At 40.4% G+C, this 19,938-nt stretch overlaps 1 protein-coding gene across 3 annotated transcripts in view; it reads left to right on the forward strand.

Annotated features, from left to right (window-relative positions):
• UGGT2 (UDP-glucose glycoprotein glucosyltransferase 2) overlaps window positions 1-19,938 on the forward strand; it is a 1,031,439-nt gene that overhangs the window by 599,580 nt on the left and 411,921 nt on the right. For all 3 annotated transcript variants that reach the window (XM_029604715.1, XM_029604718.1, XM_029604716.1), the window contains exon 21: window positions 5,748-5,954. In XM_029604715.1, coding sequence (XP_029460575.1) covers window positions 5,748-5,954 — 207 coding nt within the window. The remainder of the gene's footprint in view (window positions 1-5,747; window positions 5,955-19,938) is intronic.

Genomic DNA, 19,938 nt, shown 5'->3' on the forward strand with positions numbered 1-19,938 from the left:
TTTTTTATTTTTGTGCATATCTGTGACTTATTTATAGTTTAATGCCAGCAATATGAAAAAGTATGTTAACTACTGTTGTTTCATGGTGCTTGCACCAAAGTGAAACCTAACAGCGAGATCGCTGATGAGTGGCCCACCCACTCCCCTCTCTCCTCTTGTCCCGAATTTTAAAATATTGTTACAAATTCTTGTAAGGCTACAAAATACGAGGCAATAGACCTTTTTTGGTGGAAGAGGCCGCAGCTTTATTGTACTTTAAACCATTTTACCAAATGGAAGTAATATATGATATGCACAAGCCGCTAATTGTATATATACCAATGGTACCGAGGGCTGCCCGCCGTGTCTCCTAGCAAGGCGGGCAGCCCCCTCCTCCTGCCCCCCGCCTTGCTCTTGCTAGCAAGGGGGCCCATACCTCAGGCCTACTTAATACGGCCCCAGCTCATGCACCTGCCTAAAGCTGTGACATATAATACACTTTGCGTGCTGTAACAGGTTGATAGAACAGAGGAACACACATAACTGCTAAAGTAAACTTATTATTAACTAACATAAGATTCCTAACTACTAATATGTACGTTAGTGAGGACGAATGGCTGCTATTGCTATTGTTAATACATGACTTATCTGGTTACAGGGGGTGGGTGGGTGGGGATTCGTGCCGTCACCACCAGGTAAAAGGGGCTAATGGCGACGACAGAGCCCTCTTTTATTGGCGCTGTGACTCGCTTCCAACGCAAGACGCAGGCCGATGACATCACCGGTATCGCCTGACATTGGGCCTGGAGCACGCATTCGGCAGTCAGGTGATGCTCCTCCCCACTAGGAGGAAGGGGGGGCGTGCCCCGCCCCAGCGTTGTCGCGTTAGGGGTGGAGCTTTTACGCACGGGGCGTGAGCCCTTGCATAAATGTTTTTAGTGACATCTGTTGTCGCCATGTTGAGTGGATTGTATATTATTGATATATGAAATCTTCAAAGTAGGAATATAATTAGAATGCATAATTATATTGCTGTTAATTTCCATAACAATATGACTACAGCTGGAGTTGACCGTGGCTTTTCTTGTAATGTATTAACCTGAATTAGTGTCTGTCACTATATAACTCTGAAATAGAATAATCTTCAAAATAAACATTGATAAAATGAGCTCATTTGGTTTAATTTCTGCTAAATTGGTTTTGGTTATAATTTAAAACTGTAAGAAAGTATTATGGAATCTACCTTAGAGACAGGAAAAGCACGTAATCTATTACCATATTTAAGAAAGACACTGGCAGTCCCATTGTAAGGAGAAGTGATTTGATAATTTCCTAATGTCTTGATACCTTGAGTTTACAATGACAACATGAGAAGCTGAGCTCTGCAACCTTTGCATAGTGTTCCTGGTCTTTGTTTGCATGAAATTAACTAATTCTTCTCCATTTTTATTTGCTGCTTCATTATTACCACTACCTGTGTCCAGGGCCGGTGCTAGGTATTTTTGCTGCCCTGAGTGAACAATTACTGTGCTGCCCCCCCCCCCCCCCCAGTTCATTCATTCTCTGTCCCAGGCCCACCCAAAAAAAGGCCAGCTCCTTTCAGTGATACAAACTTTAAAAACTGACACCACCAAACCCTCCCCCACCCCCGCCCGAACCCATGGCTGGTGCAAGGGTATTAAGTGCCCCAGGTGAACCTTATAACCTTGCACAATGCATCACCCCCCGCCCCATTCCACACACACTGTTAAGAGTTATGCTTTTATGTTTTACATGAAAAACTCCAACTCGACCTGGATATCCCTTTCAAACTCCACTCCTCTAACAGACCAACGAGAGATATCCACAAAGGCACTCTGAAATTTCCCCCTACTAAAGCCACTCGCCTCTCTACGACCAAAGACAGAGCTTTTTCAATTGCAGGCCCAGCTATCTGGAACAATATCCCAGCAAATCTCAGATTGGAACCCTGCCTCTTAACCTTCAGAAAAAGACTAAAGACGTGGCTCTTTCACCAAGCCTTCCCAGATCCACCGGATAATCACTAGTTTGAGCCTCACTTCTTACAAGGACTTTGACACACTTCCTCCTGAACAATGGACACTGGCATTTCCTGGTTAAAGCATATGCTCTAACCCGTTAAATTATTCGTATCATGTTATATTTATTCTACCTGCCTCTATCTTCCTTCCAGCTTGTCTTTAAGCCTCCAAGTTTTCCATACCTTGTTGATTGTAACTTTGACTTATTCCTTTTCCTTTGTTATCTATTATTTACCAGAATTGTTACCTCAGTTTTACCCTTTGTTAAAATGTAAACCGATCCGATATGGTTATCTACTATGAAGGTCGGTATAAAAAACTGCTAAATAAATAAATAAATAAATATCAAAGTACAGTACTCTGAGGTAAAAATATCACTTACATTATTATATTTACATACACTGCTGTGAAGCCAACCAGAAATCCCTGCAAAAAAAACCCCACCTGGAACCCATATGGTATTAGGCTTGTTGTGATGTGCGATGGGTGTGGGCTTGACCCTCCGAAAGCCTTAAAACATTAATACACTTTCTATTAGGAAAATGCCTCACGTCAGTCACACATGCAGAACATAAACAGACCCTCACCAAATACAGAATAGAGCAACCATAAAGTAGAAATATAAACATGCAGACAAAAGCTGAACTGGAACCCGCAAGAAGCCAGACACTCTATGCAGTGCAACCATGAAAAAACAGAAATATCGCCATTCCTCAAACATCAAACAATAAAATGTTATATATATATATATATATATAAATATATATATATAATATCGCCATTCCTCAAACATCAAAAAATAAAATATAATATATATAATATAAAAATAATACTAAAAATATTAGAGATGTGAATCGGAACCAGAATCGGTTCGGATTTCAGTTCCGATTCACATCTCTATAGATGTGAATCGGAACCAGAATCGGTTCGGATTTCAGTTCCGATTCACATCTCTAAAAAATATACTATTATTTCAAAAAAGCTGATGAATAAAAGATCAAATAATTAAAAACTCATTTACAAGTTTTTTAAAATGTCCCAAACATCAATAAAATATTTCAAAACAGCAGACACAGCAAATAACACCTGAAAAATAAAACTAAAAAGGATTTTAAAAATTCACGATCTCCATACCTGGGAACATTTGATTTCTAGTCACCCTGGGATTGTTGTGAAGTAGGAGTGAGATGCACAAATGTTTTCCTCTCTTATATAAACACATACACACACACAAGCTCATACACACATATGCTCCCTCTCAGACAAACTCGCAGGCATCTCCAGTTCGTCTTTGGTTGGGATTTAACAGCAGCCCCAGGCACTCATCTTCATTTCAACTGCTGGCAGGTTGGAATCCACCTGCACCCCCATTTTCTCTCTCTCACACACACACACACACACACACACACACACCCATCCCAGGCAGCCTCCCATTCACAGACACACACACACCCTACACAGGCAGTATCCCATTCTCACACACACACACACACACACCCATAACAGGCAGCCTCCCTTTCACACGCACAAACACACACCCATCAAAGGCAGCCTCCTGTTCACATACGCTCACCCATCACAAGCAGCCTCCCATCACAGGCAGCTTCCCATTCACACACACTCACCCATCACAGACAGCCTCCCATTCACACACACACACTCATCACAGACAGCCTCCCATTCACACACACACACCACACACACACCCACACAAACAGCCTCCCATTCACACACACACACACACATACACATATGCAGCCCAGGCACAGGCAGCCTCCAATTCACACACCCACTTCCAGGCAGCCTCCCATTCACACACACACACACACACACACTCATCACAGGCAGCCTCCCTTTCACTCACACACACATACATTCATTTCTCCTCTGCTGCTGCTGCTTGCCTGTACCTTTTACTTTGTGGAGAGCAGACCTGATGCAGCTCCTCTTCCTGTGCTCGCACCGCGGTAATTCAACACTTATAGTGCTAGCACTTCCTGAATTCTCATCTCGCGAGAATACAGGAAGTTGTAGCACAGCGAGTGTTGAATATCGTGGAGCCAGCACCGAAGGAGGAGCTGCAGAAGGGTCTAAAATTCTTTAATGATGTCAGTTTTACAATGAATACATCTGAATGTTTCTGTAACACCATCCCCAAACCCCAACCCACCTCCCGAAAACTCAGCCCGAATCAAAGTGCCCCTTACAATGGTCCATATATTGAGTGGCAGGCTGAGCCTTATAAAGAGTCTCTCTCTCTCTCACTCCCATTCCACCCCCACCCCGCAAGCACATGTAAAGGCTGCAGACTTATGTGTGTGAATAGTATTTTAAAACCTACGCACATAGTTTATAAAATAGCGCGTATCTTTTCGTATATTTCTGGGCACACGTACGGCCCTTTTAAAATCTACCCTTTAGCTGGCTAACTTCTGAGTTAGCTGGCTAAATGCTTTCAAATATGGAACCGCATAGATTTGTATATAGATGATAAAGATTCTGCACTTCCAATTCTTTGAATGCTGATCTTCAGTGAGTACCTTGGGCAGAAATTGGAATGGTGTATTGAGTTGAAGCTCTTATTTAAAAACACTGTGCAGGACTACTAAATTCGCTGACACTTCAAGATGCATTGTCTAAACAGTAATTCAAAGTGAAAGAGACTCGCATCACACGCAAAAAGTTCAAGGGCTGAAAATGCCAGAGATGATTCCTGCAGAATACAGGATGAAGATGCTGAAACTACCTGTCAGTTTAGAGCAGAGTTTCCCTAAACTGTCCTGGGGACCCCACATCCACTTGGGTTTTCAGGATAACCACAATAAATATGCATGAGATAAGCTTGAATTTACTGTCTCTCCATGATGTGCAGATTTTCTCTCATGCATATTCATTGTGGATATCCTGAAAACCGACTGGCTGTGGGGTCCCCAAGACAGATTTGGGATTTTCCTGTGTTTTAATAATTAGTCAGTGGAGGACAGTCAATATTCTTTTCTCTTCATCAGGTAAAATGAAACTTCTCTTTGATAAGCGTGGCTTTGCAGGACATTCAGTACACTGATTGTTAGTAATATTTCTAATGATGATTGCCTAGTCCTTGGACAGCAAATTATTCCAGCTGGCAGTGCTGCATCTTCGGATGCGAGCGGGCAGAGTTTGCTTCTAGTTTTTCCTTCTACAGATTTAACTCTTCTCTACTGAGTCACTTTATCTCCTTGTGCCTCAGCTCTAATCCCACCTCTGTCACAGATGCTCTGACCTTTGGAATGAGCCACTTTAACTCTACGGGGAGTTTCCCTTTGAAAATCAGCTTGCAGGCCCTGTACCCATGGGCCTGCAGGCACCGCAGGTAGTCTGAAAATTGCCATCCTTGTGGCCAAGTTGTTTCTTTGTGAAGTTGCCAAAGCGTATGATAAGCAAAACAGAAGTGATGTGCAGGTTTTATTTACCTTGGTTTTATTTACCTTGGTCATTCTTTTGTTATCTCAGTGTTAATCTCTCTTTTGCCTTCTCTTCATTCCAAGTTGCATTTTATCCCTGTTTTATTGTAACTGCTACCTTACTCTTATATCACTTGTTAATGTTTTTAAGTTATTAAGTATTTATTCTGTTGTCACACCTTGTTATTTGTAAACCGGCATGATGCGACTCCCATCGCGAATGCCGGTATATAAGAAATTTAAATAAATAAAATAAATAAATATTAATAATTTTATCTTGCAGAAAACAAGCAGCAATGCACGCTTAGGAGTTATACACAATCCCACTTCAAGAATAACAGAAAATAACACTGCTGTTTCAAGAGCTATTTTAGCAGCTTTTCTTACACAGCCAAATGCCTATTTAAGAAGTATTTTGAATAAATTGGCTAAGGCAGACACAGCTAAAGCACTTTCCTCAGGAGTTAAAGTTAAGGAATTTCTAGTTCCGGTGAGTAAAAAGTACTCTATAAAATGTCTTAGATATTTGTTAATACTATTTATTATGCATAAACCAGTAAATGTTGTCTTTGTTCTTCTGTTTGATTTTGTTGTAAATAAAGAAGAGAGGTGAAATCAAATAAAAACCAATCAATCGCAAAATATTTTTAAATTTGGTATCAGAATCGTATTTGCATGTGGGAAATAATCTCTTTGTCTCTTGCCTGCAAATGGCTGCAGGCAATTCAGAGACGTTGCATTGATAACGTCATTTACCATATAAAGTTTTTAAGTGATACTGTGATGTAATAACTCAAGAGTGTCCTAAATGAAAACGTGTGTAACTACTTCAACAATTCTGTATAGACTTACCTTGTTCCAGATGGCTATAACTTGATAAAGGAAGATGGCAGTGCTGCTCTTAGCAATGATATCCCACACCAGTTTTATCAGACCCAGCATGGACCACGTTTCGACAAATACATTGCTTTCTTCAGGGGTTCAATAAATAATGTGTGTGTAGTATTCAAAATCATGGCCATAGGGAGGGTAATTTTGGAAGGGACTTTTGAGGGTAGAGAAATGCTTTATCAGCAGAAATGCTAGAATATTACGCAACTAATCTGCATGTAAAATTTCAGGCACATGCACTGACTGTGTATACTGTTATGCACATAGGGGGAAGGCGTTACAGGAGATGGACTCCTGACGGGGTTGGTACTTGCACGCATATTTTTCGTGGCAAAACCGTTGTCTAGAAATCAGGTATAATTGTGTGCACATAGCTTGCTGGGATCATTTTCAAAGCGGATTTAAGTCTGCTTTGAAAATTGATGTAACTTATGCACATATTTGCTGGCTAACATATGCAGTGTTACAGAATTACCCCTTAAAAGTTGATAAGTTTGCTTAATTTTCCTTTAACTGAACGCAATAAAGTTTGCAGTATTTTAAAGGTTAATCACAAGTATACTGAGTAGGTTTCAACCTCTGAAAGTTGGTCTGGGAATGTATTGTATATATGATATTGTACCCATGTATAATAATATGGTTTATTGGAAGAGGGGTTACCTTGTAGAGCACTGAAGGGATATGAGATCAGGACTTACCTCTGCCATTGTCTTTGTGTGACTTTGGCCAAGTCACTTTATCTCCTTGTGCCTCTTAGACCCACTAAAAATAAGGGTTTTTGGCTAAAATCAGGTTTTCCCAGTTAAGTAATAAAATTACTAATTTAAATTTGTTAAAATTAAATTCATATGATCAAAATAGTTTCCACTATTGTCCTACCAATGGTCAGATTAATACATTTCGGTCTATAGGAACAGGTCTGTATTCCTGAGCTATTTATGAGGTTTAGTACAGCCCCAGCCAAGGTTTGTGTGGCCAGATCTCTCCTGGTTTTTCAGGTCATGACTTGTATGCACAAGCATATTAAATAAGTGCTTCTACAATGCAGAAATAGTCTCTCTCTTTCCCCAGAAAAGCCTGATACGATTGGATATGTAGAAAAACCAAATACGATTTATTTATTTGATTTATATTCTGCATTTCAACCACAGGTTGAAATGCAGAATATAAATCAGAATATAAATGCAGGTGTTATAAATGATATAGAAAAAGCTAAATGTGATCATGTCTTTTTGCACACTCACTTATAGTTTGCCTTCTTAAAGCTGAGTGAAACTTTTGCCTCATAATATAATTAATATTAAATATATAAAATAGTCATAAAGTGCATGTTTTCACTTACAGGTTGTGTAAAAAAAAATGCCTGTTTTTCCTGTTTTTAAATTATTCTATTGTCAGTTTTTGTACTTTTTCTCATCTGTGTATAATCTCTTCATGCTTTTGTCTTCTCTATTATATTTTGTATTTCTTTCTGTCTTAGCCTTTTTCTTTCATTGGTTCAGTATGAATTTCTATATTTAAACATTTCTCCCATTCTTTCCTTCCATTTCAGTTCTTTTCCCTCTTTCCTTAAATTTCCAGTTTTCACTTTTTAGGAAGGAGATCATTTTACCTAACAAATAGGGAAAGCATGTAGAAGCATGATTTAAGAATCCATTCCAACATACATTTGCAGAAGTGTGTGTGGGGGGGAAGGGGGAGGGGGTGGGAGAGAGAAAGAGATGGGAGGGATCTCTGAGTGTTAAGGGTGTGGCTTGGGAAATGTGGAGAGATGAGACTTAAAAAGTACCTTTCACTGCCATCCTTCATCAGCTACTTCATTTTTTTTTCCATATGTTAGAAAGCTTTAAAAGGTTGTTGTTTTTCTCACTTGTCCTTGCTAAAACCTTTTCTCTGATGAACTTCAGTGGAAACTTCTGTGTCTCTGCACAGCCATATGTTTGTATACCCACCTCAGCCAGCATAGCTCTCTTCCCTTTCATAAAGAGGAAGCTTGCTTCACTGTTGACTCTTCAGCCTGCCATGCTGTCTTACTCCCTACCAGTCTTATCCTATTTTCCTTCCACCAATTGGAGGCAGCCTATTTCACAGCTCAGCCCCCTGTTCACATTTCTTTCTCCCTTTCTTCTCATTTTCACCCCCATCAAGCTTTTTGCTATCCAGTCTGCATCTTCACCCTCTCCTTTCTGGCTTCTTTTTACTCTTTCTGGCTTCTTTTTACTCTTTCTGGCTTCTTTTGCCTCCTAATGTACTGTATGTATTACTATCTCAGGGTGGTCTCCTTGAGTCTGATCTTTGCAGAAGGACGTCAGCATCTCTCCACTTCCCAAAGACAAGTCAGGATGCTTGCATGCTGTTTTTCATGCTTTATTTACAGTCTCAACTGCATAGTTATTATTTATATTAAATCTTATATTCCTCATCTTCCTTACTAAAAGCGTTCAGTGAGGATTATTTTAACAACTTACTTCCAGTTAGGGTAAAACCCAACTCGGAAGATACCATTTGTATTCTGAGGTATTCCACCCTGGCTCACAAAAATCAGAGGAGGTATTCCACCCTGGCTCACAAAATCAGAGGAGGAATAGCCTAGTGGTTAGAGCAGTGGGCTATGAACCAGGAGACCAGGGTTCAAGTCCTGCTGTTGCTCCTTGTGACCTTGGGCAAGTCACTTTACCCTCCATTGCCTCAGGTACAAAAACTTAGATTGTAAGCCCTCTGGGGATACGGAACTACCTACAGTACCTGAATGTAAACCAATGTGATATCTCAATTGATTGAATGTCAGTATATAAAAACTAATAAATAAATAAACATGTCACTGGCATATTTTGAGTTACCACCTAGTGTTCAGTAAACCTCTAGGATTGCAATAGCCTAGGATTAGCTTTTAGTCCTGGGCCCTTTGTTACATTATCCCCCTGATAGGATTATCTCCAGTCTCCCTAATATATTCAAGTTTATAGTGCCCTAACATCTCAGGTACAATAACCTTCTGATTCTTGGGGACTTCAGCGTTCATCTGAATGATGCCAATAAAGCCCAGATGCAGGATTTGTTAGTGGTATTGTTAACTCTTAACCTGCAGCAAATTATTAAATCCCCCACACATCAAAAAGGCCATACTCTTAACTTAGTCATTTTCCTTGTTCTATGAGTTCTAGATAAGTGTATTTCTGACTTAGGAGCGGAATGCATAGTATGGTATAATCATTACGTTATCAGCTTTACCTTGCAAGAACATGATGTTTGCAGCCCTCCTTGAACAGCATGCATGGTACCCTTATTGTGAGCCTATAGAGCTAGATAGATTTCAAAAGAATTGGCTTATGGCCTCTGGAACAATAGATACTGGATTGTCCTCAGCCTTTCTGTCGTCACTTAATTCTAAATTATGTTACCTTGGATGAAATTCCTTCTTTGAAAGTTAGATCTGGATCCAAACTACATACTTATGTCCTTTGGTTTTTATCAGAGTTAAACCCTTCAAAGGCATATGAAATAAGCAGAACCTAAGTGGTATACACATCAAACAGATGGCTTTAAATTAGGGTACCCCGCAGCTTATAATGCTCATAAGAAAGCATTTGCAACTGCTCATAAAATGTTTTATGTGATATGACTTCAAGCCTCTCTAAATCTTCTTGCTGAATTATTTGATATTAATAAATTGGTTCATTTGTCTATAAAATTGGTACAGTCTGATGAACTTGATTGTGACTCAAGTTTTGTGGTAAAAAAGTTACAGATATCCAAAATAAAGTAGGATCTGAAGTAGTAGAACTAGATCTTTTTGGCAGTAGGCCTGAGTAAAAGGCATCAACAGAGGTGGATTCCATGTGAAGAGTTTCTCTAGTCTTCTGAATATTTGCGTCTTTTGAGTACTCCAGGAATTAAAGGCTTTATTCTTAGACCTTCTAAAGCAGTTGGTCAAGGAAGGTGTTGTTCCCAACTCTCTTAAGAATGTCTTGATCCAGCCTGTTCTTAAGGGTACTTGCCTTTGGACATCCATCTAGCTATAGGCCCATTTCCAATCTCTGCTCATTAGGCAAACTTGTAGGGAAAGTTGTATTGACTCAGTTAAATGAGTGTTCACCAGTATGGGTTCCATCCTGGTCAAAGCATGGAGTCGCTTTTGGTATCAGTTATTGATTTGCTTTTACATCAGATGGCTGGGGGAGGCTCTGTTATCATGTTTTTACGAGATATTTCCATTGCTTTTGACATGGTCAATCATGCCATTCTTATAGATAGACTGGCATCATTTGGCATCGGCCGTAATGTATTAAGATGACAATTTATTTTCTGACAATTTAGAACAGCAGGTGACGTTGAACAACCAGATCTCTTCCTGGTGAGCTAATAGCACCATGAACATATAAATGCTACCACTCTGTGATTTGATAGCATCATATGGGATGTCATATTAAATTTATACAGATATACGTTTTAATGTTTTCAATTTGTGAGTGCGCATTGACATCAGTGGAGTCGCTTTCCAGGTGCCTTCAGGCAACCAATATTTGGTTATAGCGCAATAGTCTGCTGTTTAATTTAGCTGAAGACCCTATATTTTAGTTCTACTTTTATCCCTGCACCCCCATGTTATCAGTTGGGGGTAGGGAAATACCTATAGTACCTGAATGTAATCCACTTTGAAGCGCTAAAAAAAGAGTGAAAAGTGGAAATTAAAAATCTAAATTAAATAAAATAAATGATTTCTCTGTTTTTCAACAGAAGTTTATTTTATTTATTTATTTTTTATATACTGACATTCGATCTGACACATCACATCTATTTACATCTATTTACATTCACATCTATTTACATTCAGGTATTTTCCCTGTCCCCAGAGGGCTTACAATCTAAGTTGTACCTGAGGCAATGGAGGGTAAAGTGACTTGCCCAAGGTCACAAGGAGCGACAGTGGGACTTGAAGCGTGCTCTCCTGGTTCATAGCCCACTTCTCTAACCACTAGGCTATTCATCCTCCTCCTTTGTGATCTTGGTGTTTTGCTTGATCCACAACTTACTTGAAAACCACAATTAAGAGCTCTTGCAAAAAGTGCATTTTTTACACACTCTGGTTAGATGTTTAAAATATATATTGCTGAGTCAAGATTTTTTATCAGTTGTACAGCTTTAGTTGTGACTTCCAAATCTCTGTTTGAAGGCCTCCCAAAAAGACAAATCAGAGTACTTCATTGAATGCAAAATGAACCTGCTCAACTTATCATTCCATGCAACTATAGGAATTATGCAACACCAATTTTGCAGCAGTTCACTGTTGCTTTTAGATTTTTCTTTAAATTGTTAGTCTTTGTATTTAAGGTTTTACAACATGATAATCTGCAATATTTAAGGGGCCTTCTTCAGTACTCTTTACCATGTTGTTTGTTGCACTCCGAAGACAAGGAGCTTTTGGTGTTGTCTTCATACAGAGAAGTTCGCTTGCAGACCACCCACAAGCATTTATTTTCAGTTGTAGGTCTTGCACTGTAGAACATACTGCCAGTCAAATTCCATTCGATGTCTGACCTTAAATTATTCCATAAAAAGTTAAAATGACATTTATTTTTACAGATGATTGGGTGAACTTATTTAATGTTTTTGTACTTTTTATTGAATTATTGTGATGTCATATTTTCTAATATTGTAACGTTCGGCCGATTGCAGGACAGTCCCGCAATCGGCCATTCTTACCCCGATGTCGCCAGAACTTATGCTCGCCCGGAACACAGACATTAGGCTTCTTGTCTGGCCGCTCCTAGGGCATGCATGCCATGTTGGCATGCATTATCAAAGCCCCACGGTAGGAAACAGCTCTGGGCACTCTCCGATGATGTCAGGCCTTCCAGACCATTTAAAGTCCATGGGATCCCTCATGCAGTGCCTCAGCAACAGGTGTCCTACTGTCTGCCTTGTCCTTGTCCCGTCCAGCCACCTGCCTCACCCTGCCTTACCCTGCCTTCTCAGTCCACCCTCCTTGTCTCCTTCCTGCCTCCACCTTGGACTGACTTCTTGGATCTAACCTCTGCCTGGACCTGGACTACCCTTCTTCCTGCTGCCTGCCCCTGATCCTTGCTATGGAATCGGACTATGCTTTGCTTACTCCCTGCCCCGACCCTTGGCCTGTACCTGGTGGCTCTCTGCTGCCTGCCCAGACCTAAGCTTGGCCCCGGACTCTTTCATACTCCTTGCCCTGTGGGACCATTACTTAAATCCTGCCGGCCTCCGGAACCCAAGGGCTCAACCTGTGGGGAAAGGGGCTGGTAAAGGTGAAGCTCCTGCCCAGACCCATCCTAGGCACATTTGCTGGTCGCACATTCACCAGCTGTTGGCGTGGGCCTAGGGGGTTCGCCCCCTAGGCTGCGTCATCCACACCATAGCACAAGGGTCCACTCTTACAAATATTTTGTTTATGTAATCATTATTTCTTGATTAGAATGACTTTAAATTATGATGAGCCATAAGAAGCTTGAAATATAATAAAATAAAGATCATTGTGTTAAAAACCATGGCACTGAAGTACTGTGTTTCTTGTGAAAATTGAATAAACACCCTCTGCTGGTTTAGACCAACTTTCACTCTGAATGAAGTAATCCATTATCTACTTCATTACAATATCTATGATTATTTTTCCTGATGTGCAGTTTCTCTTCTGACACAACATCTCTAATTGAGCAGCTTGCAAATGTTATGCCAGCCTGAACTATGGGCATGAAGCTAGAAGTGTTTTTCATATTTGCTTTGGTCAGTGCAGCACTGTGGCAACTATATCTCTCTATATTGCATTAATAATAATCTTGGTTATGCATCATACCAGCCATGTAATTTGGGCCATGTCATTTCAGCCAGGTCCCTCTGGGTCATACTGATGGTTGGCACACCCTTTGAAAAACATGTTAACAGCTGTAGTCCTTTGGGAGAGACAGATTGTGATTACACACCTTCAACTGCATCTAGGAGCCACGCCCATGGGGTGGAACTGAGGTTGCATTCCCTGACATTCCTTCTTTGTGGGTGGGCATCATGGATTGCATCATAGCAGTTGTGCCCTGCTGGGGGTGCCTTCATAGCCATTTTCCCCTCTGTACCATTGGGGTTGCTTCATAGAAGTCATGGCCTCTGGGTCATATCTGAATATTCTCGAGGACTTCATCATGGGAGCAATGTTGACTAATTGCTTGCTTTATTTTTCATCTTAGAGGATGTAGCTGCTGGAACTATATTTCAGTAACTGTCCTTCAAGGCCACTTAATGGTAGCTGGATTTTCTTGCAGCCTGCCTAATGGTAAAATTGTATTGGTTATCATTCTGTCTTGGGGACAGGCAACGTAAGCAGTACTCTTTGTAGATATCGCAAAATCCTTTTTGAGGATGCATTATGGACATTGTGCCGATCTTCTCTATTACATAAGAACATAAGAACTTGCCATACTGGGTCAGACCAAGGGTCCATCAAGCCCGACATCCTGTTTCCAACAGTGGCCAATCCAGGCCATAAGAACCTGGCAAGTACCCAAAAACTAAGTCTTTCCATGAACCCGTTTCTAGTAATAGCAGTGGCTATTTTCTAAGTCAACTTAATTAATAGCAGGTAATGGACTTCTCCTCCAAGAACTTATCCAATCCTTTTTTAAACACAGCTATACTAACTGCACTAACCACATCCTCTGGCAACAAATTCCAGAGTTTAATTGTGCGTTGAGTAAAAAAGAACTTTCTCCGATTAGTTTTAAATGTGCCACATGCTAACTTCATGGAGTGCCCCCTAGTCTTTCTATTATCCGAAAGAGTAAATAACTGATTCACATCTACCCATTCTAGACCTCTCATGATTTTAAACACCTCTATCATATCCCCCCTAAGCCATCTCTTCTGCAAACTGAAAAATCCTAACCTCTTTAGTCTTTCCTCATAGGGGAGCTGTTCCATTCCCCTTATCATTTTGGTAGCCCTTCTCTGTACCATCTCCATCGCAATTATATCTTTTTTGAGATGCGGCGACCAGAATTGTACACAGTATTCAAGGTGCGGTCTCACCATGGAGCGATACAGAGGCATTATGACATTTTCCATTTTATTCGCCATTCCCTTTCTAATTATTCCCAACATTCTGTTTGCTTTTTTGACTGCCGCAGCACACTGAACCTACAATTTCAATGTGTTATCCACTATGACGCCTAGATCTCTTTCTTGGGTTGTAGCACCTAATATGGAACCTAACATTGTATAACTATAGCATGGGTTATTTTTCCCTATGTGCATCACCTTGCACTTATCCACATTAAATTTCATCTGCCATTTTGATGCCCAATTTTCCAGTCTTACAAGGTCTTCCTGCAATTTATCACAATCTGCTTGTGATTTATCTACTCTGAACAATTTTGTCTCATCTGCAAATTTGATTATCTCACTTGTCGTATTTCTTTCCAGATCATTTATAAATATATTGAAAAGTAAGGGTCCCAATACAGATCCCTGAGGCACTCCACTGCCCACTCCCTTCCACTGAGAAAATTGTCCATTTAATCCTACTCTCTGTTTCCTGTCTTTTAGCCAGTTTGCAATCCACGAAAGGACATCACCACCTATCCCGTGACTTTTTGCTTTTCCTAGAAGCATCTCATAAGGAACTTTGTCAAACGCCTTCTGAAAATCCAAGTATACTACATCTACTGGTTCACCTTTATCCACATGTTTATTAAGTCCTTCAAAAAAGTGAAGCAGATTTGTGAGGCAAGACTTGCCTTGGGTAAAGCCATGCTCACTTTGTTCCATTAAACCATGTCTTTCTATATGTTCTGTGATTTTGATGTTTAGAACACTTTCCTCTATTTTTCCTGGCACTGAAGTCAGGCTAACCGGTCTGTAGTTTCCCGGATCGCCCCTGGAGCCCTTTTTAAATATTGGGTTACATTAGCTATCCTCCAGTCTTCAGGTACAATGGATGATTTTAATGATAGGTTACACATTTTTACTAATAGGTCTGACATTTCATTTTTTAGTTCCTTCAGAACTCTGGGGTGTATACCATCCGGTCCAGGTGATTTACTACTCTTCAGTTTGTCAATCAGGTCTACCACATCTTCTAGGTTCACCGTGATTTGATTCAGTCCATCTGAGTCATTGCCCATGAAAACCTTCTCCAGCACGGGTACCTCCCCAACATCCTCTTCAGTACACACTGAAGCAAAGAAATCATTTAATCTTTCCATGATGGCCTTATCTTCTCTAAGTGCCCCTTTAACCCCTCGATCATCTAACGGTCCAGCTGACTCCCTCACAAGCTTTCTGCTTCGGATATATTTTAAAAAGTTTTTACTGTGAGTTTTTGCCTCTACAGCCAACTTCTTTTCAAATTCTCTCTTAGCCTGTCTTATCAATGTCTTACATTTAACTTGCCAACGTTTATGTATTATTATGAGGAAGCATCATGGAGGTCTTGTTTGCCTTTCAGGTCAGTGCTTCAGTACTGGTACTTCCGTGTACCTCAGAGGCTAGAACCTCAGGGGCGGATTTTAAAAGGGTTACTCGCGCCGAGCCTATGTCCTGGGGCTTGAAAAATGGGGCAGGGCGTGGACGGGGTGGGTCGGTCCGGGAGCGGGGCTGGAGCCTCCAGGCACAGCAGCCATTTCCTACTGTGCCCAGGATCGCGGGCCAGCCGTCGCCAGTGTGTGCAACCTACGCCTGCTCGGAGGCAGGCACAACTTAAAAATTATAGGTAAGGGGGGGGGTTTAAGTAGGGCTGGGGGCGGGTTAGGTAGGGGAAGGGAGGGGAAGGTGGGGGGGGAGGAAGGAAATCGGAGCGGCCTCAGAGGGAACGGAGGAAGGCTGCGCGGCTCGGCGCGTACAAGTTGCACAATTGTGCACCCCCTTGCATGCGCTGACCCTAAATTTTATAACATGCGTGCGGCTGCGCGCATGTTCTAAAATCGGGTGTAGATTTGTGCGCGCCCGCGCATAGTTTTTAAATCTGATCCTCAGTGTTTTCCTGCACAACTCTGGGGACCATGCAGTGCATTCAGGGACCATAGACTTTATCTTGCTAGGCACTAAAAGGTCCATATTCAAAGCCATTTAGCCGGATAACTCACAAGTTATCTGGCTAAATACAATGCTTTTGAATATTGAGCCCCATATCTGGCTAAATTATAGCTAGTTAAAAAAAAAAGAGGTGTTCCAGGGTATGCCTAAGGTTGAATAACTTTAGAATCTAACTGGTTATTTTCAAACATAGCTGATTAATTTTTTAAGTTATCCGGCTTCATATAGCCAGATATCTTTAGGTGAGTAAGTTCAGAGAGACAAGTTATGTGGTTAACTTTAGCCATATAACTTGTCCGCTCACCAGCTTACTGAATATGGACCTCTACAAAGTTTCTGCATCAGCACTAACAGGAGTTTGCATGCCAGAATCCATGGTGGGAACCTTATGTTTAGAATGGTTACATGGCATCTCATGACAGTATTCAGTCATGAGCATGGGTTTTTTTGGTGCTTCTGTACCCATGGTGGAGTTTCAATACTACTGTATCTGATGAGAGAGAAGGCAATTGTACTTTGAGTGAAATAAAACAGAAGATACTGAAGAGGCAACCACACTAAATTAAAATCATGGCGAGCCTGAACAGAAAACCAACATGGAGAAGGAAATCCCCAGAAGCCTCTGCGTGTCTTTGGGCTGAATGGACTCTGAGTGACTTTCTGAGCATGACTTACAGAATGTTCCTGGATATCTGTAGAAGCAGGCAAGCTGGCACCAGACAGGTGATGTCTATTCATAGAGTCACAAAGAAGAAACCACAGGGGAGCTTCAAGCACTATTCTCAGGAGTTTGTAATCCACACAGCTACAGACAGTGTTGATTACCTTGACCAGTGAAGAGTTTAACAGAACAAAGAAAGCCATGGGAAATGGGTCACACCTCCTGGGAAGAAACTAATCCGGGATAGTTAGGGATGATTTAATCATGCATTTGACATCACAACGTATGTAAATGATCCTTTGGGCAGTCATGCAAATCTCTAGAACCTTCTATCCTTTTCCTGTATTTGAATGTTATCTATAAAACAAGAGTCACTTCCTGTATCCAGAGAGATGCTGGTCAGTTTGTAAGACTAAGGGCACCCAGTACCCAGCATCTCCCGAGAACACTTATTGACTAATAAAAATACATTATACTTTTTACTGAGTCTAAGTGTTCTTGTGTCCCTGGCCATAAGCAGAGAGTAAGCTTTACACTGAGTGAGATAGTTTGTTGCATTTGCTTTTGTCTTCATCTCAGTGTATTTTAAATCATGTAAAGTCTTTAACTTGATGACTGTTTAATATTTACATGCCTAGCCCAAGGCTTGCATGCCTAATAAATACAAAATAATGACTTCTGGTGCTTATGGAGCATGTGATGTTCTTTGGGATTTCTATAGATCAAAGGAAGGCAGCTCTGGACCTTGAGAGCTGCAAGCCAGCCAAGTTTTCAGGATGAAATACACATGAATGTACATGAGATTCATTTGCATGCAATGGAGGCAGTGCATGCAAATGCATCTCCTGAATATTCTGTGTGGATATCTTGAAAAGCTGACCGATTTGCAACACTTGATCAGAGTTGCCTACCCTTGCTATAGATCATTATCCTGAGATTCCTTTCTGAAACTTGTGCCTAGTTTGATTAGGCCTTTGTGCTTCAGATCATAGAGGTTTCCATGCTCAGAGAGGTGTATCAGGGTGTGCTGAGAGGCCTGACAGCGCTTAATATGAGATTGAAGATTTTTTTTTATTCTTTACACCATTGCCATATATGATAATTTCCAGTCCAGGTCATGTAACAGATCTCCAGTTAGTTCAAGTATCAGGCTTATTTCAGCACCTTGCACATCAAAGCATAATAATGATATATGAATATATACGGTTAGACAATTGTAACCTATTCTTTTTGTCCAGAACACAAGTTTAAATGTAGGCTTCTACCTGGGAAGTTCTTTCAGCAAAGTGAAAAATTCATTGAGGTTTTTTTTTTCCTCTCGGTCTGCTGGCAGAGATTCTGTGGCTAAAGACAATGCAGAATCAATAATTTTACCCAACTGCTGATATGCTGTTTTTCCTCTCTGTTGTGAAATCTTTTGATATGGTAGTATAAAAGGAGGGAAGGAAAGGATCCTTTAGGAATGGCTTTGTTCTGTCATTTGGCATGCTCAGAAGTTTTGCAGACCTCTGCTCGCCATGATTTTAATTTAGTGTGGTTGCCTCTTCAGTATCTTCTGTTTTATTTCACTCAAAGTACAATTGCCTTCTCTCCTGGCCCTCTCTTTAGCTCTGGATGTCTGAAGGTTTGATACTCTGCTACACATCCTAACTTGCTAATTCTTATAAATGTGAATCCTTATAGAAAAGAAAAGCTCATTAACTGCAATGATTTGTTCAGCAAAGGTTGCATTTTTCATAGTTTTGTACAACCAACCCACCTGCCCTTGAGGAATTACACATTCAGTTCTCCCTACATCAAGCTTTAGCAAAAATGTTCTTTTCAGTTGATGATTACTTGACAATCAGAGCTGAAACTTTAGAAATCCCAGGATGGGGGAGGCTCCTTTGAACCAGCAAATGACAGATCAGTTGACCCATAAGTGGAAATCCATGAAAAACACTGCCTTCTGAGAACAATCATTGCATGAAAGACATTTCTCTTTATCAAATATTTTTTTCCTTGTAATTGCAGAATGGTAAAGCATTCTTTTACTTCATCTTCATGCTAGCAAAGGGATTCACATTATACAGGTTGTGAGAAGGGAATACGTTTCTGCAGTGACATTAACATATTGAGGCAAAAGTAGAATAAATGTGTAGAAGAACAGCACAATGGAGTACAAACGCTAGGATAGCAAGTGATGAATGTGCTTACTAAATCTTATATTCTATTTTTATATCTTTATTGTTATCTCTGTTGTTGATAGATCACTAAGGGCTGGATTTACCCAGATTTAGGGCTTAGATTTACTTTGGCAAATAAACATATTTATGTCTTATATTTAAAAAATCAGCAGCAATCCCCACAACTCATAGGACCTTTGAAACCAGCATTCAAAGAGTTTAGGAGCCTAACTTTGCGAGTTAAATTGGCCCTTTTGAAAGTTTACTAAGGCTGAGCACCTAAATTTAAGCTCCTAGACTTACTAGGAGCCTAAATTTAGGACCCTAAAACATGATGGCTACAGGAACAGAATTAGGGCAGGGAAAACAAGTTAGATGCTCAGCACTAATTTTCAACATTAGGCACCTAATTTAGGAGCCTAAATGTAGGCAAATGAATAGGAGGCCTAAATTTAGGGACCTAAATATATGTGAATTTTCATCTGAAACCAAAGGACCCTAAGATTGGCTAAAAATAGGCTTCTAACTTAGGACTTAATTTAGAGGCCCTATATATATATTTTTTTTTTTTAATCGTCGGCCGCTTTGTGTCTTAGAAAAGTTGTATAATTCCCTGTTATGCAACTTTAGACGACAACTGCTTTCAACAATGCAATACAATGATCGTTTTGTTTCACTATGTATATGCCTCATTATGACTTGTAAGA

The sequence above is a fragment of the Rhinatrema bivittatum genome, chromosome 5, assembly GCF_901001135.1.
Source record: "Rhinatrema bivittatum chromosome 5, aRhiBiv1.1, whole genome shotgun sequence".
Classification (NCBI taxonomy): domain Eukaryota; kingdom Metazoa; phylum Chordata; class Amphibia; order Gymnophiona; family Rhinatrematidae; genus Rhinatrema; species Rhinatrema bivittatum.